The sequence below is a fragment of the Podarcis liolepis genome, assembly GCF_965112155.1.
Source record: "Podarcis liolepis genome assembly, chromosome: 2".
Lineage (NCBI taxonomy): Eukaryota > Metazoa > Chordata > Lepidosauria > Squamata > Lacertidae > Podarcis > Podarcis liolepis.
In genome coordinates this window covers 111,593,238-111,615,392 of record NC_139555.1, presented here as the reverse complement: position 1 = coordinate 111,615,392, position 22,155 = coordinate 111,593,238, and the positions used below count along the sequence as shown (strand labels likewise).

The following is a 22,155-nucleotide window of genomic DNA, read 5'->3' as shown; positions in this document are numbered from 1 at the left end:
GTCCATTATGGTCCTTAGTTTGCCCATTAGAGTAAAAGTTAGTTGAATACAGCCCACAGTGTCATTCAAGTCACATTTACATTGGGCAAAATAATAATAATAATAATAATAATAATAATAATAATAATAATAATAATAATAAATTATTTGTACCCCGCCCATCTGGCTGTGTTTCCCCAGCCACTCTGGGCGGTTTCCACAAAGACAAAAAAATACACCAAGATGTCACACATTAAAAACACATTAAATAACATTGTTCTCTTCAATTCCCTTGTACATACCGATCTACCCTGTGTGAAGTTGCCGAATGCAGAAAGATTTAAAAACCTAATCTTGGGTGTAACTTTTCTTTCCGAAGGTCCCTGAAAAGCGAGTCTCTGAGATGCTGCATTTCCGAGTCCCCGATGACCTCAGGAGCATTGAAGAACCAGGTATGGCTTGGCGATGGTCAATCGACATTTATCTGGTGCTCTCCAGATATTTTCGACTGCAAGTTCTGGAGGGTGGTAACACAAGAATGGGCCTTTTCTGTGGTGGCCCCCTGCTTGTGGAATGCTCTTCCTAGGGAGGCTTGTCTGGTGCCATTGTCATATAGCTTTAGGTGCCAGGCCTTTCCTCTGTAACCAGGCCTTTGGCCTTTAACTATTTGTGGTCTTTTAGAAGTGGGAAGGATGATTGAAATGTATTTGTCTTTCCTCTTGGTTTTAATGTATCTATATGTAGGGTTGCCATATGTCCAGGAACGTCTGGACGTATGGCAGCTGAACAACTTTTGTCCAGATTTTCACTGTTGGAAATATGAAAACCCTAATCTATGTGGGAAGGGACGCGGGTGGCGCTGTGGCTTAAACCACAGAGCCTAGGACTTGCCGATCAGAAGGTCGGCGGTTCGAATACCTGCGACGGGGTGAGCTCCTGTTGCTCGGTCCCTGCTCCTGCCAACCTAGCAGTTTGAAAGCACGCCAGTGCAAGTAGATAAATAGGTACCACTGCAGCGGGAAGGTAAACGGTGTTTCCGTGCGCTGCTCTAGTTCACCAGAAGCGGCTTAGTCATGCTGGCCTCATGACCCGGAAGCTGTACGCCGGCTCCCTCGGCCAATAAAGCGAGATGAGTGCCGCAACCCCAGAGTCAGTCACGACTGGACCTAATGGTCAGGGGTCCCTTGTGGGGGTTTTGGATTATAAGGCACTTTCCGTCGCCCTGAGCAAGATAAAGGAACTAATATTAAATAATGATGATGATGATATTGTAATCCTAAGCTTCTGGAATCTGTCAGAATTATATTTCCATTTCCTCTGCTTTTCCTTCCAAAGAGGAACCTGCCAAGCGTAGAAAATACGATTATATGGCTGATGCCCTACACAAGAGGATGCCCCTCTCTCTTCAGCGGTCAAGTCCCAGAGCTACAACTGAGGTATGACTCTCTTCCCCTTCTTTGCTTTTCTTCAGAGGTTTATACATTGTAAAAAATAAACATTCAGATTATGTCAGGTTCTGATCAGGGCTCTCTATCAATAGAGTAGAGAAACCTTAGCTGGTCAATCTGACCATTTGTGGTGGATCTGCAGGGCAATCCTTTCATGACTACTCGAAAGTCCCATTGAATTGAATGAGACTTGCTCCCAAGTCGTTGTGTACATAGGATCACATCCGTAGTCGATTGATTTGATACCTTTTTCAGCCAGAGGCCCACACTGAGAAGACCCTGCAGTTCCCTCCCAGAGTGGTTTAGCAAGCATGCCCTCTTTCCAGGGAACTCTGGGAAATGTAGCTCTGTGAAGGGGGTAGAGGGCGCCCTAAGAAGTCTCAGCACCCTTAACAAACTACAGTTCTCATAATTTTTGTGGGGAAGCCATGACTGTTTAAAATGGCACAATCGTGCTTTAAATATGTATTGCAAATGGGGCCTTGGTTGTGAAACCAGCCTTTGGAATTCCCTTCCTGAAAGGTTTTTCGGGCCACTGTCTTGTCTTTTGTTCTGGAGATTCTTTTCTTTTATTTTATTTTTTGGTGCCTAAGGGTGTGGGAGGGCCCTCTGTAATTTGTCCCGGCCTTTTAGTTTGGGATTGTTTTATGCTGCCATTTTTAACTTGCTGATTTGTATCTTTTAAACTGATGCTTTTATTTGGTATTCCTGAGCTTTTGCCGTGCATAAGCCGCTCTGAGCACTATGGTTAACGAGTGACTAACTATTACCACCAGCGCATAAACATTTCTTCCTTCCCAGATCACTGTGACGGAAGAGATGACGGCTCCAGCCACTGCCTCGCAGGAGGAGAGGAGTCAGGAATGGGAGACTGAGGTGGGGGATGACTTCAGCCTCTTCTACGACAGCTACTCCGTCGATGGCCATGTTGATTCTGACAGCAAGGTAATGCCAAGCAAGGCGGGGCTTGTCTCTCATAGGGCGAGTGGCGCTGTGGTTTAAACCACTGAACCTCTTGGGCTTGCCGATCAGAAGGTCAGCGGTTTGAATCTGCGTGACAGGGTTAGCTCCCATTGCTCTGTCGCAGCTCCTGCCAACCTAACGGTTTGAAAGCACACCAGTGCAACTAGATAAATAGGTACCGCTGCGGCAGGAAGGTAAACAACATTTCCATGTGCTCTGGTTTCCGTCACAGTGTCCCATTGGGCCAGGAGCGGTTTAGTTATCCTGGCCACATGCCTTGGAAAGCTGTCTGTGGACAAACACCGGCTCCCTCGGCCTGAAAGCAAGATGAGCGCCGCAACCCCATAGTTGCCTTTGACTGGACTTAACCGTTCAGGGGTCCTTTGATTGATTGATATTTATTACGGCCATTGGCCCGTCACACGACAGTTTCCCACCAACATATATATACTTAAACCTCCAAATTTAAAACAGCCAAAAACTTACAAAAAACAGACGAGAACCAAAGCAAAATAAGCAAAAGACCAACACATACATTACAAAAAATTTGCAACATAAACATCGCCCTCTGCTCATAAATTAATAAAAGACATCAGTGGTGATATCACCTAGTTACATCCTAAAACATAGATCATGGTTTAAAAGGGTTATCCGAGCCGCACAGGAGTCCGTTTTTCTTCTTTAGGGATAGGACGCTGATCAAAAATCTGGCAACCGTGAGTGATCTTAGGGGGTCTTCATCATTTAGTAGATATCTCAGTTTGGCTTCATTCGAATCACCGGCGATTCCCTTTAGATATGGATCAAGAAACTTGCTCCTGGCCGATGAGTGAAAAGCACAATCAAAGATTATGTGATGCAACGATTCCGGTGCCCCACAATTACAATCACATAAGAGCGATATCTGTCCATTGGAAAATCTATTTCTCAGCACGTTCGATGGGAAGGTGTTGAATCTTGCCTTTATAAAGGCATATCTATGAGCCGAAGAAGTTAAGAAATTCAAATAATTTGGGATCCTTAAGAGGGGTAATAAGCCAAGGTTTTGAGGTGAGCAGGTACCATTGCCCAACACCATTTTCTGCTGCAAGTCCATCTCCTCTAGTTTACAGGTTACTGTTCTTTGGTCCTTTACCTTTTACCTTTCGTAGAGCTGAGTGGTAGGTAAGAACGTAAGCAGAGCCTTGCCGCATCAGGCAAAAGGCTTACCTAGTCCTGTTCTCACTTCATGGCGTCCCTCAGGGCTCTCACCCTGTAAGGCCCTTCACCAGACCTGCTTTGTGCTTCTTCTTTGAGCACTTTTGCCTTGCTGGAACGTGCCCTTGAACTCTGGCTTATCTGAATGGAGAGATAAGGGCATAGGAAGCCCATTTAGCTCAGTGTTGCCTACACTGGCTGGCAGCAGCTTTCTGAGATTTCAAGCAGGGAGATGGTGGGGATCGAACCTGCCACCTTCTGCATGCAAAGCAGCTGCTCTCCCGCTTAGCTGCAGGCCTTAATACCTGAGAGGTGCAGGTGCCTGACTATAGAAGCCTCTGCCTTTTGTGTGGCTTGACTGTATCCTATTGTATAAGGAAGGATTTCCCAAACTTGGGTTTCCCGCTGTTTTTGGAGCACAACTCCCATCATCCCTAGCTAGCAGGATCAGTGGTCAGAGACGATGAGAATTGTATCAACAACAACAACAATAACAACAACAACAACAACAATTTATACCCCGTCGATCTGGGTGACTTCCAACAGAATATTAAAAGCACAATAAAACATCAAACATTTAAAACTTCCCTAAACAAGGCTGCCTTCAGGTGTCTTCTAAAAGTCAGATAGTTGTTTATTTCCTTGACATCTGATGGGAGGGTGTTCCACTACCGAGAAGGCCCTCTACCTGGTTCCCTGTAACCTCACTTCTTGCAGTGAGGGAACCGCCAGAAGGCCCCAAACAAAACAAAAAACAAAAATTGTAGTCCAAAAACAGCTGGAGACCCAGGTTTGGTATAAGAGCTACATCTGTTGTTCTGATCACTTTTTCCTCTGGTCGTGCCCCTCTGGTCATGTGGCCTTCAGAAATTTGCCTGCTAAAAAAAAAACCAACAGAAAAGAAAAGAAATTTGCCTGGAAGGGAATTTGGCCCTCTGGTGCAGAAATGTTCCTCATCCCAAGTCTGGATTGCCTGAGGTATAGATGCTCTGTGGCTTCACAGAAAAAGGATGCCCCTTCTGGATAAGACACATAAGACACCCAAATGTTCAGAATATTTGCCCTGAGAAACTGACCGCCGGTTTTCCTAGGACTAAGGTAGCAAAGGACCATTAGGGCTGTGTGAGCCCGTCCTGTAGTTGTTTCCACAGTGAATGACATGTGCCCTTCTCCCTCTTGACTGTTGTAGCCGTCTCCTGTTCAGAGTCAAAAGCACAGATTTCTTAATTCATGCTGTCACACTTTCCCTTTTTTGCCTGACAAGTCTGATGCAGATGTTGCTGGAGAGCATATGAGTGAGGAGGAAGAAGAGGAGGAAGAGGAAGAGGAGGAAGAAGAGGAGGAAGAGGACGACGAAGATGATGACGAGGAAGAAGATGAAGACGAAGAGTCGGGTAACCTCTCTGACAGGGTAGGTTGAGGCTTGCCTTTCCATGGTTTTAAATTCTTTCTCCTTTTAACCAGTCTTCCTCAACCAGGTGTCCTCCAGATGTTTTGGACTACAACTCCCATCAGCCCCAGCCAGGAGAGCTAATGGTCAAGCATCAAGGGAGTTGTAGTCCAACAACTTCTGGGCAGCTAAAGGGCAGGGGAAACTTGTTTTCTCTTTCATAATAATTATAATAATGATTTATTATTTATTATTTATACCCTGCCCATCTGGCTGGGTACCCCAGCCACTCTGGGCAGCTTCCAACAAAACACTAAAATACAATAAGCTATTAAACATTAAAAGCTTCCCTAAACAGGGCTGCCTTTAGATGTCTTTCATTGCATTCTAAATTTTAATTCCCCCCTTGTTGTCATCCCCCACACTATACATTTCATTCCATTCGTTTTTGTTTTTAACCTCTTTGTTTTTTTCCTCTATAATTTTTTCTTCTGCATTCACATTCTTCGCTCCTTTTCCAGTTACAGTCCTGTGCCTACCTACCTATGAGTAAGTCCCATGGAACTCTGTGGGAGCTTAAACCCTGAGCAGACATGCAGTCGGCTTGCTGTATGCAAGCCTGATGGATTGTTAACCCTCTCTGGGACAAGGGAATAGCGGGGAGGTCTCCTAACAACTCTCAGCACCCTTAACAAACTGTAGTTCCCAGGATTCCTTGGGAGAAGCCACGCCTGTTTAAAGTGGTATCAGAGTTGTCAGGAGCCAGCCAGCAATAAATCACAGGGTGTAAATGAAGTTACCGTATTTTCCACTCTATAGGACACACTTTTCCCCCTCCAAAAATTAAGGGGAAATGTGTGTGCGTCCTATGGAGCGAATGCAGGCTCCTTGGCTTCAGCGATAGCAATGCGAAGCCTCCTAAGCGCAAAGGGAGCGCTCCCTCCACGCTCTGGAGGCTTTGCATTGCTTTCGCTGAAGCCTGGAGAGCGAGAGGGGTTGGTTCGAATGATGCGCTCCAAAGGCTTCGGGTTTCTTTTGCTGAAGCCGGGAGAGCAAGACTCTCCCGGCTTCAGCAGAGAGGGAGAGCTGCGCAGCGCCCCTTCAGCCAAGCGGGAGGAGAAATGGAAGGGGCTCCGTTTCTCCTGCCGCTTCGCTGAAGGGGCGCTGAGCAGAGAGGGGGAGATTATTTTTTCTCCTGTTCTCCCCCTCCTATGGTCCAGTGCGTCCTATAAAGCGAAAAATACAGTAACTCTTTATTAGAAGAAACAAGGTCAGCTCAAGGGTGCCAGGCCTAATGAATACAGCAACTCTTCTCGGTAGGTCTTGCTCTGTGGCATAGCTGTCAATGTTCCCCTTTTTTTAAGGGAAATTCCCTTATTCCAAATAGGATTCCTCGCAAGAAAAGGGAAAAGTTGACAGCTATGCCCTGTGAGGCAGTTGTGGGGACTGAAGGCCCTTCCCTTCCCACCGCTGCCTAAGTCTCCTTCTCCCCTGGGTCCTTCCCAAGCAATCTGAGACTCTGTTGCACACCTGTCTCTGCTCCTCCCTCTTCATACTTCTTCTGATTCTGGGAGACCAGGGCGGAGGGGAGCTGGTTGCAGCAGGAGGGGGAGACACTTTGACTTCTTCACCAGCCTGACTCAGCTCTGCCTCTTGGCCCCCCTCGCCTCCTGCTTCGGCTTCCGCCTCTGATTCTGGACTTTCTCTTCCTCAGCTTCTTCCTGCTCACTTTGCCCTGTGATCTCCTCAGCTTCCCACATCTCCTTCTCCCAATCTTCTCCCTCTGACCACTCATTGTCGTCCCACCACTTCTCCCCAGGCTCTGAGCCTTCTTCTCTTGGGGGTTACTCAGTTTCAACCGTGTGGGGTGACTGTGGCCTCAGAATAATAATAATAATAATAATAATAATAATAATAATAATAATAATAATAATAATTTATTTGTACCCCGCCCATCTGACTGGGTTTCCCCAGCCACTCTGGGCTGCTTCCTTTTTTTTTTTTTTAATAATTTTTATTAACCGACCAATCCAATCCAATCCAATCACATCACATAAATTCCGAATTACAAAGCCGAATTTTAAATTTTTTGTTGGTGGGATTCCAATCATCTTCTTGCTGCTGCGTTAATATCCACAAATCTGTCCAAATAATGTTCATAATTCTATCCAGTCCTATCTTGCTGTTCCCACATCTTATCTTGTTCATATATTTTTCTTTTTTTCTTTATAATCTCTTCTGATAATCTCCTTAAGCAGGTAAACACCAGTTATAATCCTGTGTGAATTTTTCCGTTTGTCCAATCATCATGTCGAGATGGTTTCCATATATCATCACTTTCATAAATAAAAGTACTCTTTCCATCACTCTAGGCTGCTTCCACCAAAATATTAAAATACAATAATCTGTTAAACATTAAAAGCTTCCCTAAACATGGCTGCCTTCAGATGTTGTCTAAAAGTCTGGTAGTTGTTTTTCTCTTTGACATCTGGTGGGAGGGCGTTCCACAGGGCGGGTGCCACTACCAAGAAGGCCTTCTGCCTGGTTCCCTGTAACTTGGCTTCTCACAGTGAGGGAACCGACAGAAGGCCCTCGGCGCTGGACCTCAGTGTCCGGGCTGAACGATGGGGGTGGAGACATTTCTTCAGGTATACTGGACTGAGGCCATTTAGGGCTTTAACGGTCAGCACCAATACTTTGAATTGTGCTCGGAAACGTACTGGGAACCAGTGTAGGTCTTTCAAGACCAGTGTTATATGGTCTCGGCAGCCACTCCCAGTCACCAGTCTAGCTGCCGCATTTTGGATTTGTAGTTTCCGGGTCACCTTCAAAGGTAGCCCCACATGGAGCGCATTGCAGTAGTCCAAGCAAGAGATAACCAGAGCATGCACTACTCAGGTGAGACAGTCTGCGGGCAGGTAGGGTCTCAGCCTGCATACCAGATGGAGCTGGTAGACACAGAATTGACCTGCGCCTCCATGGACAGCTGTGAGTCCAAAATGACTCCTAGACTGCACACCTGGTCCTTCAGTATAAGGCAGCTCCTTATATGTTCCTAAGTGGAGAAGCCAGAGGTAGAACTTGAGGCCTTCCGATCGAACGACAGCACCTTCCTCAGACTTCATTTTCTCACCCTGCCCCTTTTCCTCCTCCAGAGTGCTGCCTCCAGCTCCAAACGAAAGGCCCGGAAGCGGTGGCGGAACGACAGCCCCTGGGTCAAGCCGATGCGCAAACGGAAGCGCAAAGAACCAAACCCCAAGGATGCCAGAGGTGATTGCTTGTCTGATGGTTCCAGAGCCAAGATCTGGAATGGGAGGGAGAAAGTTGGGAAGATGAAGCCACAACGAGAGCAGTACAGTGGTACCTCGGGTTACAGACGCTTCAGGTTAAGGATGCTTCAGGTTACAGACTCCGCTAACCCAGAAATAGTACCTCAGGTTAAGAACTTTACCTCAGGATGAGAACAGAAATCACGCGGCAGCAGCAGGAGGCCCCATTAGCTAAAGTGGTACCTCAGGTTAAGAACAGTTTCAGGTTAAGAACGGACCTCCAGAACGAATTGAGTACAAAACCCGAGGTACCACTGTACCAGTAAGACATGGTTGGGAAACCTCCAGGTGTTGCTGGACTCCAACTCCCATCAGCCCCAGTCAGCATGGCCAGGGACGATGGAAGCTGTGATCTCACAACATCTGGAGGGCCACAGCTTCCCCCCCTTCCCCCCTTGTAGTGCTAAGTAATACAAAACCCATGATGTGGCGTGTTGTATATTGGCCAGCCCTGTCCAGTGTATCCTCACAGCACTTCTAGACAGAAGCTGTACTGCTCTGTCTGTAGCCCCAGACGATGTTAAACCGCCATTTCCCAGAAGTTCTAGGCAGCATGGCCAATGGTAATGGATGATGGGATTCGTAGTCCAACGATATTTGGAGGGCCTCCGTGAGGTTCGACATCCTTGCAGTGGAATTTGGCATGAATTTTTAAAAAGACGAAGTGCAGAGGCACCTGGAATGGTTGTCTTTCCTTCCCTTCGGACATTGCTTTTTCTCTTTCTCCCTCTCCAGGGCTGAATGGTGGCCCAGCAACCACACAGAGCGAATACACGGAGGTGCCTCTTGGGTGCTTGGAGCTGCCGAACCAGGGGGCGCTGTCCCCCAACAATGCCGGTGCGTCCAAACTATGAATTTGTGGGTTGGGTGGCTTTGAGCAAGCCTTGTTCACTACTTCCTTGTTCGCCTCTTGCACTCGCCGGGACTGATGGGAGTTGTAGTCCAAAACATCTGAAGGCCGCTGGAGGTTGACCTAAGAGAAGTCTTCATGCCTGTGTCCTCAGTGGATGGAGCTTGCGTGACTTTGCCTCAGTTTAAAAGAACCTCTTTTAATACTGGGCAGGCAGGTGATCAGGAAGCGATGGTGGCAACAGGCCCCTTCTTAGGAGACAGGAAGATCTTGACCACTGATACCAAATGCAGAATGAAGTCTCCTTGCTGCTCAACTCAACCAGAGTCTGGGTACCCAGTAGACTTCATTTCGAAGTTGCGATGTCTCCATGCACACCCATACCCAAGTTTTAAAAAACTGACTTATCTAGTTGCTCTGTGTTTATGTGCAACTAGTTTTAATTTGTCTTTGAAAGCAATCTTAACAGCTTAGTTACAGATAGGTAGCCGTGTTGGTCTGCCATAGTCAAAATAAAAAAATTCCTTCCAGTAGCACCTTTCGTGTGCATGCACACTTCTTCAGATACACTCTTCTTCAGATACACTCTGTGTGTATCTGAAGAAGTGTGCATGCACACGAAAGCTCATACCAAGAACTAACTTAGTTGGTCTTTAAGGTGCTACTGGAAGGAATTTTTTTATTTTAACAGCTTAGGTCGCCCCAGAATAGAAGGCAAGGAGAATTGTTAAAAAAACTTCTTTGAATATTATTCACATCCATTGGCTATAAATAGGAGACATCAGGGCAAAACTCTTTACCGTTAGGCAAATTGAGGTGGTTTGCCTCAGGTGTCGGATTTTACTGCTTCTGCCTCAAGATTCATTTTGAAAAGTCACTAATTGTCATTTTTTTGTATTGATACTGTTATTTTCACAAACTGAGGAGACTTAAAAAAAACAAAAACCAAGCAGAATTCAAATGAAGTTCTTGTTAAAAAGATATAATTATTTAAGATGTCTGTCCTTTTAATGAGAACTGTTCTGTTCTATAGCTTGGTACTGTTACTCTGACAAACTGAGGAGGCTTAAAAAAAAACAAAAACACCCCAAGCGGTATTCAAATACAGTTCACGTTAAAAGGATATATTATTATTATTATTAATAATAATAATAATACCCTGCCTATCTGGCTGGGTTTCCCCAGCCACTCGGGATGGCTCCCAACAGAATAATAATAATAATAATAATAATAATAATAATGTGATAAAACATCAAACATCGAAAACTTCCCTAAACAGGGCTGCCTTCAGGTGTCTTCTAAAAGTCAGGTAGTTGTTTATTTCCTTGACATCTGATGGGAGGATGTTCCACAGGGAGGGCACCTCTACCGAGAAGGCCCTCTGAATAATATTAAAAATGCATCTCCTTTTAACGAGAACCGTATTATATTCTCTGTAATGTACATTTTAAGTATTTAGGAGGATTAAATTGATTGGAATGCTAACGCCAGTGAAGATGCCATTTTTAAACTTTGCTGCTCACGTGCATTAAGATCGTTCCACGAACATAAATAGCTAGCTTAAAAGTGTTTTCCGCCTCATGTGCCAAACGCCATTTCTGTAAAGGGTTAATAGAGGAGGGTTTTGGATGCTACTTGGGGGGGGGGGATGGTTGCAGCATCAAGGGAGATGGCTATGCAATAGAGGCAGGGTTTTGTTTTGTGAAAAGCAGCCATTTCCGGGTCCTATTTCCTCCCCTTTTTCTTTCCCGCCCCAGGGGTGTCGAATGAGACGAGTTCTCTGGAGACGGAGCGCTTTGAGGAGTTGCCCCTCTGCTCCTGCCGCATGGAGGCTCCAACCATTGAGCGCCTCAGCCAGCAAGCTGGAAATCAATGCATGGCAACTGAGAGTGCGGATGGAGAGGTAAGAAAATAGGGGAAATCTGGAAGAAGCTGTTATTTAACATATGTTAGAGGCCTCCTCCTCCTCCTCTTGTCCCGTTACAACCCCAGAGATCCATTGCAGGCCCTTCATTTATTATAAAGCATCATCGTTTTTCCTTTTAGCAGCAAACTCAGGCGACGAGTGCCAACAGAAATGGAACTCAAGAGCAGCCACTGAGGAAAATGAGAGGGAGGTATCGGCTGCTCAGGACTGCCCCAAGGTTTGCAGAAGTGCAGTACAGTGGTGCCCCGCAAGACGAATGCCTTGCAAGATGGAAAACCCGCTAGACGAAAGGGTTTTCCGTTTTTGAGCTGCTTCGGAAGACGATTTTCCCTATGGGCTTGCTTTGCAAGACGAAAACGTCTTGCCAGTGTTCCGCTTCCCCCCCCGCTTTCCCCCCCTTTTTCTAAGCCGCTAAACCGCTAATAGCCTTTTAGCTGCTAATCCGCTAAGCCTTTAATAGCCGCTAAGCCTTTAATAGCCGCTAATAGCGCTAATCCGCTAAGCCGCTAATAGGGTTGCTTCGCAAGAAGAAAAAACCGCTAGACGAAGAGACTCGCGGAACGGATTAATTTCGTCTTGCGAGGCACCACTGTATATTGAAACAACTAAACCTTAAGGGGACAGAACAAACAAACAGATCCATCAGCAGCCCAGTGAGGATGACTTATTCTCAGTTGTTACAGAATGCAGAGCTTCAGCTGTAAAAGAAAACCAAGAGGGTGTTTGTGGAAGAGTGGAATGATCTTGTCTGGAGGAAATTGTTCCCAGTGGCCAGCAGGCCAGAAATGCTTTTAATTAATTAAAAACAGCTGTCTGGAACCCTGTTAGGAAAAGGATACACTGCAACATTTTGGTTCTAATGGTTAAGCATAATAATTACTAGCAATGGTGATGAAAGTGATTACTATTGGGACTCAAAGTTAAATGGAAGAAGAGTGACAAAATGTCTCTGATAGGTGTTGTGCATGCACACAGAGACACAGATGCAGATTGATTGAGAGAGAGAGAGAGCAGCATTTGGGCATGTGAGCAGTCTAAAGCAGTACTGCCCTGCCTCACTGTGAGCCGTAGGCCGGAGAGAGCAAGAGAGCGACCATCTTGTTTGCTTATTCACAGCTGAACGGCTGCAGCAGCAGCATCTTGAAGCGGGAGACGATGCGTCCCTCCAGCCGCGTTCCCCTCATGGTCCTGTGCGAGGCCCACCGAGCCAGGATGGTGAAGCATCACTGCTGCCCGGGGTGTGGCTACTTCTGCACTGCGGTGAGGAAAGGAAACCCAAAAGAGGGTGTTTGGTTTGCAGGGCTTGCTAGCAAGTCACGGTTGGGGAGGCGTCACCAGAACTCATGAGGCGTCTGAGAGGAAGATTGTGATTCCAGATTGCGCCTATCTGTGCTGGGCCCTGGCAAAAAAACATACAGTGGTACCTCAGGTTAAGTACTTAATTCATTCCGGAGGCCTGTACTTAACCTGAAACTGTTCTTAACCTGAAGCACCACTTTAGCTAATGGGGCCTCCTGCTGCCGCCACACGATTTCTGTTCTCATCCTGAAGCAAAGTGCTTAACCTGAAGCACTATTTCTGGGTTAACAGAGTCTGTAACCTGAAGCATATGTAACCTGAGGTACCACTGTAGTATGGTCTCAAAGCAGATGAAGCCACCACATGTATTATTATTATTATTAATTAAATTTGTGTACCACCCAGACCTGCAGATCTCAAAGCTAAACAGGTCTGGGTCTGATCTGTGCCCAGATGGATGGAGAATCCCATGATGAAAGAAACGTGGAATATAAATGTTGCTGGCAGTTGTTTTTTTTTAGGGCTGAGGGAATAAAGGTGTAGGTGAGAACATAGGAAAAGCCCTGAAGCTGGATGAGGCCAAAGCCAGCATCCTGATTTCATAGCGGCCAACCAGATGCCTCTGGGAAGCCTATAAGCAGGTGCCCAACTTGCGAGTCCCACCAACAGGTATTCATGTTGTGAACCGCCTTGAGATCGATGGGTATAGGGCGATGTACAAATTTAATCAATAATAATATTCAGAGGCATGCTGCCTTTGACAGTGGAGGTAGAACTACCATAGCTAGTCACTGATACAGCCTTATCTTCCCATGAATTTATCTCATCCTCTTTTTAAGCCGCCCAAGCCAGTGCCCATCTCGGCATCTTGGGGCAGCGAGTTCTGCAGTTTAATACTTTAATACAGCGAGTTCTGCAGTTTAATACCAGACCAGGGGCAGGCCAAGGTCCCTTGAGGCCTGTTGTTGAGACGCAGGTCTGAAGTGCAGCAGGAAGGGCCAGTCTTCCAATAGTTACACTGGGCCCAGTCAACCCAGAGAGGTTTCTTACTGCTTGACAGTTGCCAAGGCCCTTTGCTTCCCATCCTGGTTTGATGCCTTTGTCTGGAGAGGACTCTGGAAGCTCGGCCATTGAGCTCAGGAGTTTCCTGAGGACCCTCGTACCTACGGTCCCTTCTCTCCCGATATGCCCCACAGAGGACCTTAAGGTCCGTAAATAGCAACACCCTAGAGGTCCCGGGCCCTAAGGAAGTTAGATTAGCCTCAACCAGAGCAGGGCCTTTTCAGCACTGGCTCCGGCCTGGTGGAACGCTCTGTCTCATGAGACCAGGGCTCTGCAGGATCTGATTTCTTTCCTCAGGGCCTGTAAGACAGAGTTGTTCCGCCTGGCCTTTGGCTTGGAGCCAATTTGATTCCCTCCCCCTCTTTCTTTTTCCTTTCTCCTCCTGTGTTGGAACTCCTATTTGGGGACTTCCCTGGCTTTTTTTCTGGCCCACGTAGGACCAGTCTGGATAGTTAGCCTTGGTGAAGACTTGACGTTTTTATCCCCCCAAAAGTTTTTGATTGAGTTCCATTTGAAATGAGGCTGCATTTTAATGTTTTAATGTATTTTAATTGTGTTTTTTAAGCTGTATTCTAATCAATTGTTTTTATATGTGGTGTTAGCCGCCCTGAGCCCGGTCTTGGCTGGGGAGGGCGGGGTAGAAACATTAATTAATAATTAATAATATTAACTATTAATAATATTAATTTTAATAATATTAAATATTAATATTATTAATATTAATGATATTAATATTAATGATATAAATATTAATGATATAAATATTAATGATATTATTATTATTATTATTATTATTATTATTATTAATTTCCCTTGCCCCTTTCTGATCCCTCATGGCCTGTTTTCCTGCCCCAGGGCACCTTTTTGGAGTGCCACCCTGACTTCCGCGTGGCCCATCGCTTCCACAAGGCCTGCGTCTCGCAGCTGAACGGCATGATCTTCTGTCCGCACTGTGGGGAAGATGCTTCCGAGGCCCAGGAGATCACGATAGCCAAGGCGGACACCTCCACTCCTGTCCCCATTCCACCTTCTCATGGCCAGGGAGCCTCTGAGAGCACAGGCCGTGCTGACACTACCCAGCCCAGGTGAGACCAATGCTGGCCAGCTAGGAACCAGGACCGCTGGCTCCTCAGAAAAGGAATAGTGCAGGCTTTTCCTTGGTGACTTACGTTGAGAAATAAATGCATAATTGTATTTTTAATTTTTTTATTAATTTTATTAAATAATACAAGAATGTAAAAAAAAACAAATTTCAATCATATGCATATATGCATAATTATTTACATATTTGTAGCAGTGTTTAGAAAAGAAGGAAAAAGAAAGAAAAAAGAAAGATTAGACAATAGAAAAATATTTACCATAAACAAGGCACCATTGTAGCAGAGCTACGATTCCCAGAGTTCCCTGGGAAGAGGGATTGTTAAACCACTCTGGGAATTGGAGCTCTGTGAGGGTTCTCCTAATAGCACCAGTAGAAAACTACAGTTCCCAAGATTTTTTTGAGGGGGGCCCAAGTCTGTTACAGGGGTGCCATTGCGCTTTAAATGTACAGTGGTACCTTGGGTTAAGAACTTAATTTGTTCTGGAGGTCCATTCTTAACCAGAAACTGTTCTTAACCTGAAGCACCACTTTAGCTAATGGGGCCTCCTGCTGCCGCCATGCCGCCGGAGCACGATTTCTGTTCTCATCCTGAAGCAAAGTTCTTAACCCGAGGTACTATTTCTGGGTTAGCTGAGTCTGTAACCTGAAGCGTATGTAACATGAAGCATATGTACCACTGTATAGTGTATACAAGATTATTTCACAGGTCTGTGTAATCTCCTTTCCTCAGTGCTCGGATGCGGGGGGGCTCAAGCGTAGAGCCCCCGCAGGACGATATGGCGGGTCTCGGCCCAGGGATCGACAGCGCGGGGCCACGGCTGACCCTACCAAACGGGGCGGTGCTGTCTGCTCAGGGCCTGCCTCCAGGGCCTGGCCGGGAACAATTGGAGCGGGCCCTGGTGGTACAGGAATCCGAGCGGTAAGTGAAGCGTTCTCTCTCTGTTTTCATGGAAGCAAGACTGGCCATTATTGGGACACGGGTGGTGCTGTGATCTAAGCCACTGAGCCTCTTGGGATTGCTGATCAGAAGGTCAGCAGTTCAAATCCCCACGGCGGGGTGAGCTCTCATTTCTCTGTCCCAGCTTCTGCCAACCTAGCAGTTTGAAAGCACGCCGGCGCAAGTAGATAAATAGGTACCGCTGCGGTGGGAACATAAAAGGCGTTTCTGTGCACTCTGGTTTCTGGCATGCTGTCCCATTGTGCCAGAAGCGGTTTAGTCATGCTGGCCACATGACTCGGAAAGCTGTCTGTGGACAAAGGCCACCATTATTTGGTTCATGTGCCCTCCCTCAGCCTGAAGCTAGATGAGCGCTTCCAGGCGTGACTACTGTATTTCGCTCTACGCGGGGCTGCCCTTGAAGCTGTCCCAGAAACTCCAGCAGGTGCAGAATGCTGCAGCGAGGCTCCTCACAGGGTCTCTGCCATGGGAGCATATTCACCCAGTGCTTTTCCAGCTGCACTGGCTCCCGGTGGAGTACAGGGTCAGATTTAAGGTGCTGGTTTTGACTTTTAAAGTCCTTCACGGCCTAGGACCCTCATACCTATGGGACCGCCTCTCCTGGTATGCCCCACGGAGGACCTTAAGGTCCATATATAGCAACACCTTAGAGGTCCCGGGCCCTAAGGAAGTTATATTAGCCTCAACCAGAGCCAGAGCCTTCTCAGCACTGGCTCCAGCCTGGTGGAATGCTCTGTCTCTTGAGGGCCCTGCGGGATCTGATTTCTTTCCGCAGGGCCTGCAAGACAGAGTTGTTCCACCTGGCCTTTGGCTCAGAATCAGTTTGATTCCCTCCCCCTCTTTCTTTTTCCTTTCTCCTCCTATGAAGAGAGTGCTCCCTAATTGTTTTAATGTTGTATCTTAATCTTTTAAATTGTATTTTAATCAACTTATTTTTATTATTGGTTGTTAGCCGCCCTGAGCCCGGTCTTGGCTGGGGAGGGCGGGGTATAAATAAAAAATTATTTATTATTATTAACCCCATAGTCGCCTTTGACTGGCCTTAACCGTCCAGGGATCCTTTACCTTTACATTTATTACTGTTTTTATTATATTGGTGAATATTTATTAACGTCAAGCAGTGTTGTGGGGTTTTACAGTAAAGCAGATTAGGGGCAATTTTAAATATGTGCCTGTGAGGCAAAGGCATCGGCCAGAGAGAAAGCTTCCTCTTATTTATTTGGTCATACAGTGGTGCCCCGCAAGACGAATGCCTCGCAAGACGGAAAACTCGCTAGACAAAAGAGTTTTCCGTTTTTTGAATTTCCCTATGGGCTTGCTTCGCAAGACGAAACGTCTTGCGAGTTCTTGCAAGTTTGTTTCCTTTTTCTTAAAGCCGCTAAGCCGTTAATAGCCGCTAATTGCCGTGCTTCGCAAGACGAAAAAACCACAAGACGAAGAGGCTCGCGGAATGGATTAATTTCGTCTTGCGAGGCACCACTGTATATCGGTTGCATTTATATCCCACCTTTTTCTCCATGGAGCTCAAGGGGGCTTGCATGATTCTCCATTGGATCATTTAATCCCCTCAACAACCCTGCGAAGTAGGTTAAGCTGAGAACGAGTCACTGGCCCAACGTCGCCCAGTGAGCTTCCAGGCCAAGTAGGGGTTCACACCATGGTCTCCCAGGTTGTAGCCCGACCCTCTAACCGCCACAACACACTGGCTCCTTTGTGATCTCTCTCAGGCGCAAGAAGCTGCGTTTTCACCCCCGCCAGCTCTATCTCTCGGTCAAGCAAGGGGAGCTCCAGAAAGTGGTCCTGATGTTGCGTAAGTTCCTCTGAGCATCCTTTTCTCTCATCCTCTGCGTTGTAGACATTCAGATGGGGAGGCCAGTGGCAAAAACTTTAAAAAATGAAAAAAAAGTCCTGGTTTTGACCTCTAAAGCCTTTAACGGCTCAGGACTTCAGTACCCCCCCCCCCGGACCACCTCTTTCCATATGAACCTGCCTGGACCCTGAGATCATCTGAGGCCCCTTCTTCGTGTGGCGCCCCCCCCCACACAATAGGTCTGGAGGGTGGCAACATGAGAACAGGGCCTTTTCTGCAGTGGCTCCCCGTCTGTGGAATGCTCTCCCCAGGGAAGCTCGCCTGGTGCCTTCATTATACGCCTTTAGGCGCCAGGCAAAAACATTCCTCCTAAACCAGGCCTTTTGCTGATTGATAGCCAACGCCCTTTTAAAATATGTTGGGGTTGTTTATTGTTTACTGTTTTTATTATGTGTTTTTATATTGTGGTTTTATGTTGTAACCACCCTGAGACCTGTGGGTATAGGGCAATATACAAATTAAGTAAAAATTAATTAATTAATTAATTAATTAGTTAACAGAGTATCGTCATAATATGGCTAAGAGGTGGTTTGGGAATGCGGTTGTGGGCTGCATGCTTCAAAACGTTTCTACATTGGAACCTCGGGTTGCGAACGTGATTTGTGCGGGAGGCACGTTCGCAACCCACAGTGCCGCGTCTGCGCATGCACGGGTCGCGATTCGGTGCTTCTGCATCTGAAGGCAGCCCTGTTTAGGGAAGCTTTTAATGTTTGATGCATTTTAATATTTGGTTGGAAGCTGCCCAGAGTGGCTGGGGAAGCCCAGCCAGATGGGCGGGGTATAAATAATAAATTATTATTATGCGCAAAGCGTGATTTGGTGCTTCTGTGCATGTGCGAGCGCCGAAACCCGTTCCGGTACTTCCGGGTTCGGCGCAGTGCGCAACCTGAAAACGCGTAACCTGAAGCGTCTGTAACCCGAGGTACCACTGTATGTGTTTTTGCAAACTGTGTCTCGGCATCCATCAACTTCAGTAAGCAGCGTATGAAGACAGATAGGGCACAAGCATTGGGGACCCATGAGTGCATGCAAAACCCCTCTTGCCTGGGGAAGGGCCACAGCTTAGTGGGCAGTGGACCAATGGTCTGACTCTGTATAAAGCAGCCTCCTCTGTTCCCTTGGGGTTTTGCGAGCTCTCAAACGCAATGCGCACAGACCCCTGATGGTTTCAAGGAGGGCCTTGTGAAGGGAGCAGTGAAAAGACAGGTTTCTTTCCCAGTCTTTCAATGTCTCTTCATGCCCAAGGACTGAAATCCGTGTTAGGGAGGTTGGTGACTTGCTTTTTACAGCCGCTTCTGCATGCGCTTGGGAAGTAGCCCTGAGGCGTCCCACTTAGCGAGTTGCTTTATCTCTCTCGGCTCCCAGACGTCTGCCCTTCCTTTCCAGTGGACAGCTTGGACCCCAATTTCCAGAGCGAGCAGCAGAGCAAGCGATTTCCGCTGCATGCCGCGGCACAGAAGGGCTTCCTGGAAATCTGCCATGTTCTGCTGCAGGTGCGACACGTGTGTGTGTTTGTGTCATGTGTTTGTGCATTTTGTTAGTAAAATTCAGCTCCGGTCCTCCGAGCTGATACGGCTCATCTTCACTTGAGCCCAGCAGAGTATAAAACACCCAGAGTCGGCAACAGAAGGATGAGGCAGGTATGGCTACATTGCTAAGCTTTATTTCTAAGCTATGCAGAGAGCATACAAATATACATCTTGTCTCTGTGAGAAGCAGAGAGCAACTCCAACAACGAAACGACAGAACAAGGAAACAGGAAACCAGTAAACGTCACATCCCGTCTCCCTTTCCTGTGGGAATCCAACAGTATCTGGACTGTGGAATGAAAACATAGTCCTGTGACTACCAGCACTTGCTCAGTGAGGAAAACAGAAACCAACACATTTGGGCCTCTGCTGCCTTTCTATCCTCTCCTGAATACAAGCTGAACTCTTTGCCCTGAACTCCCCATTCCCCACAATTTGCAATTGGAACAGGAAAGAAAGAAAGAAAATTAAACCAGGGTGGATTTGATTTAAATCAAATTGATTTAAATCACGGTTGAAATCAGTAGTCAGTAAGACTTGATTTTAAAATTTTTTTAACAGAAAGACTCATTCCTGCTGATACAGTCTTAATATTTACAACCAGATGAAGGTTTCATCTTTGAAATAATAAATTTTCAGAGTAGTTTTTACAGTTATATAAAAAATTACTGATTTGGTTATACTATTAGAAATACAAGGACCGATGATTATGAAATTATTGTGAGGTTTAATAAGTTAACTGTTTATATCTGGACAATTTTTCTGCTGGAAGGAGAAAAATAATCATTTCCTTAATAGCAACTTAAACAATTTATTTAACTGAAACAATAACATTATAGCATATGTATCCGTGTTTGTTAAGTGATGTGGTTAAACAATTTTTTTAAAAAACAACCATAGACTGTGTTTTAGCACACATAAAAAACTTAAAACAAACCCTTATTTCCTGATGAATAGCCTTTGGACTATAATGTATCTTAAATAGAAAACTATCTTTAGAAAGGTTTTTCCTCCAAAAGCATTTTATTTTAAAAATCCGATTTAAATAAATAAATAAAAATCGATTTTATTTATTTAAAATCATTGATTATTATCCACCCTGAAATAAACATAATGACAGCAAAAAGTAACAACAAACAAAACTCCATGGCCAGCTGTCATTGGCAAGAATATTCCATCCATTTGATCTATATAACTGTCTGCAGTTTTGCCCCATCTTATCTTCCCAATCCTTTTTCTTCTTATACAGTGGTACCCCGCAAGACGAATGCCTCGCAAGACGGAAAACCCGCAAGACGAAAGGGTTTTCTGTTTTGGAGGCGCTTCGCAAGACGAATTTCCCTATGGGCTTGCTTCGCAAGACGAAAGCCCATATGTAAATCTCCGGGGACCTGTTTTAAATGCTGGTGGTGGGGAGCAAAGCCTTTCCCCCCCTCCGGCCTTCAGAAGAGGTCCAGGAAGGCCGGCATGGGCCGAAAGGCTTTGCTCCCCACCGCCAGCATTTTAAAAGCAGTCCGGCATAGCAGGGAAGCGCTTCCCGCTATCGCGGACGGCTTTTGAAGGCAGGCGGGGGGAGCAAAGACTTTCGCCCCCCGCCGGCCTTCAGAAGAGGTCCTGGTCCTGGACCTCTTCTGAAGGCCGGCGGGGGGCGAAAGTCTTTCCCCCCCCCTGCCTGCCTTCCCAGGGGCTTTTAAATCGCCCCGGACAGCGGAGAAGTCCTCCGCTGTCCCGGGGCGATTTTAAAATGCCGCCCGCCAGCATTTTAAGATCGCCCCGGACAGCGGAGAAGTCCTCCGCTGTCCCGGGGTTTTTTAAAATGCTGGGGGTGGGAAGAAAAGCCCTTGTCCCCCCCCCCCAGCCTTCAGAAGAGGTCGGGGACAGACTGTCCCCGGACCTGGTCTGAAGGCAGTTTCCCTAAGAACGCATTAATTGATTTTCAATGCATTCCTATGGGAAACCGTGCATCGCAAGACGAAAAACTTGCAAGACGAAGAGACTTGCGGAACGAATTAATTTCGTCTTGCGAGGCACCACTGTATTCTTTAGCCTTCCCTTCACCAACTCTGCCACCTTCAGCCACTCAAACTTCCCCTTGTTTCTAATATCTCTGCCCATCCTTCCTCGATGACATACGAATTAGACCTATCTTCGCTGGTTGACTAAACTAGGCCTTTCCTACAAACTAGGCCTATCCTATCCTAACTAGGTGAGCCTCTCCGGGTTGACTTAGTCAATTTAGTGTCTGGCTAAACTGTTTAGAAGGGACACGGATGGCGCTTTGGGTTAAACCACAGAGCCTAGGACTTGCCGATCAGAAGGTCGGCGGTTCGAATCTCCGCGACGGGGTGAGCTCCCGTTGCTCGGTCCCAGCTCCTGCCAACCTATCAGTTCAAAAGCACGTCAAAGTGCAAGTAGATAAATAGGTACCGCTCCGGCGGGAAGGTTAACAGCGTTTCTGTGCGCTGCTCTGGTTCTCCAGAAGCGGCTTAGTCATGCTGGCCACATGACCCGGAAGCTGTACGCCGGCTCCCTCGGCCAATAAAGCGAGATGAGCGCCGCAACCCCAGAGTTGGCCATGACTGGACCTAATGGTCGGGGGTCCCTTTACCTTAAACTGTTTAGTGTGACACGTGAGCTAGGTTTGGGCTTGCACAGTGGGGAATATACAAGCCCTGTTTAACTTTTCTTCTTCCCCCATAGGCTGGTGCCAATATAAACACGGTGGACAAGTTACGCCGGACCCCGCTGATGGAGGCTGTCGCAAATAACCATGTGGAGGTGGCGCGTTACCTGGTCAAAAGGGGCGGCTGCGTTTACACTAAGGTCAAGAGGAGACTTACTATTTGTGTAGTTCCAGTTACAGATAGGTAGCCGTGTTGGTCTGCCATAGTCAAAATAAAAAAATTCCTTCCAGTAGCACCTTAAAGACCAACTAAGTTAGTTCTTGGTATGAGCTTTTGTGTGCATGCACACTTCTTCAGATACACTGAAACAGAAGTTGCCAGATCCTTCTATATAGTGAGAAGGTGGGGAGGGGTATTACTCAGAAGGGTGGTGGGAATGGGAGATTGGCAGATAGCTGAGATGAGCCTGTTGACGACTCTTAACGACTGCAATAGGTCTTACAGGAAAAGGCAAGGGGTGAGAAGGTGAAAAATAGCTAGTCATGTATTATCTCATTGCAGTCGTTAAGAGTCGTCAACAGGCTCATCTCAGCTATCTGCCAATCACCCATTCCCACCACCCTTCTGA

At 46.6% G+C, this 22,155-nt stretch overlaps 2 protein-coding genes across 4 annotated transcripts in view; both read left to right on the top strand.

Annotated features, from left to right (window-relative positions):
* Positions 1 to 22,155, top strand: part of ZBTB12 (zinc finger and BTB domain containing 12) — a 106,358-nt gene that overhangs the window by 24,462 nt on the left and 59,741 nt on the right. The window lies entirely within an intron of this gene.
* The window catches only part of EHMT2 (euchromatic histone lysine methyltransferase 2), a 43,524-nt gene that overhangs the window by 8,234 nt on the left and 13,135 nt on the right, over positions 1 to 22,155 (top strand). For 2 of the 3 annotated variants that reach the window (XM_083491200.1, XM_083491199.1), the window contains 13 exons: positions 359 to 431; positions 1,315 to 1,415; positions 2,229 to 2,372; positions 4,852 to 4,998; positions 8,133 to 8,247; positions 9,042 to 9,143; positions 10,914 to 11,059; positions 12,200 to 12,343; positions 14,300 to 14,529; positions 15,277 to 15,465; positions 17,232 to 17,314; positions 18,761 to 18,867; positions 21,604 to 21,726. In XM_083491200.1, coding sequence (XP_083347326.1) covers positions 359 to 431; positions 1,315 to 1,415; positions 2,229 to 2,372; positions 4,852 to 4,998; positions 8,133 to 8,247; positions 9,042 to 9,143; positions 10,914 to 11,059; positions 12,200 to 12,343; positions 14,300 to 14,529; positions 15,277 to 15,465; positions 17,232 to 17,314; positions 18,761 to 18,867; positions 21,604 to 21,726 — 1,704 coding nt within the window. Of the gene's footprint in view, positions 1 to 358; positions 432 to 1,314; positions 1,416 to 2,228; positions 2,373 to 4,851; positions 4,999 to 8,132; positions 8,248 to 9,041; positions 9,144 to 10,913; positions 11,060 to 12,199; positions 12,344 to 14,299; positions 14,530 to 15,276; positions 15,466 to 17,231; positions 17,315 to 18,739; positions 18,868 to 21,603; positions 21,727 to 22,155 lie in introns of all 3 variants that reach the window. The other variant, XM_083491198.1, reaches the window with a different exon arrangement.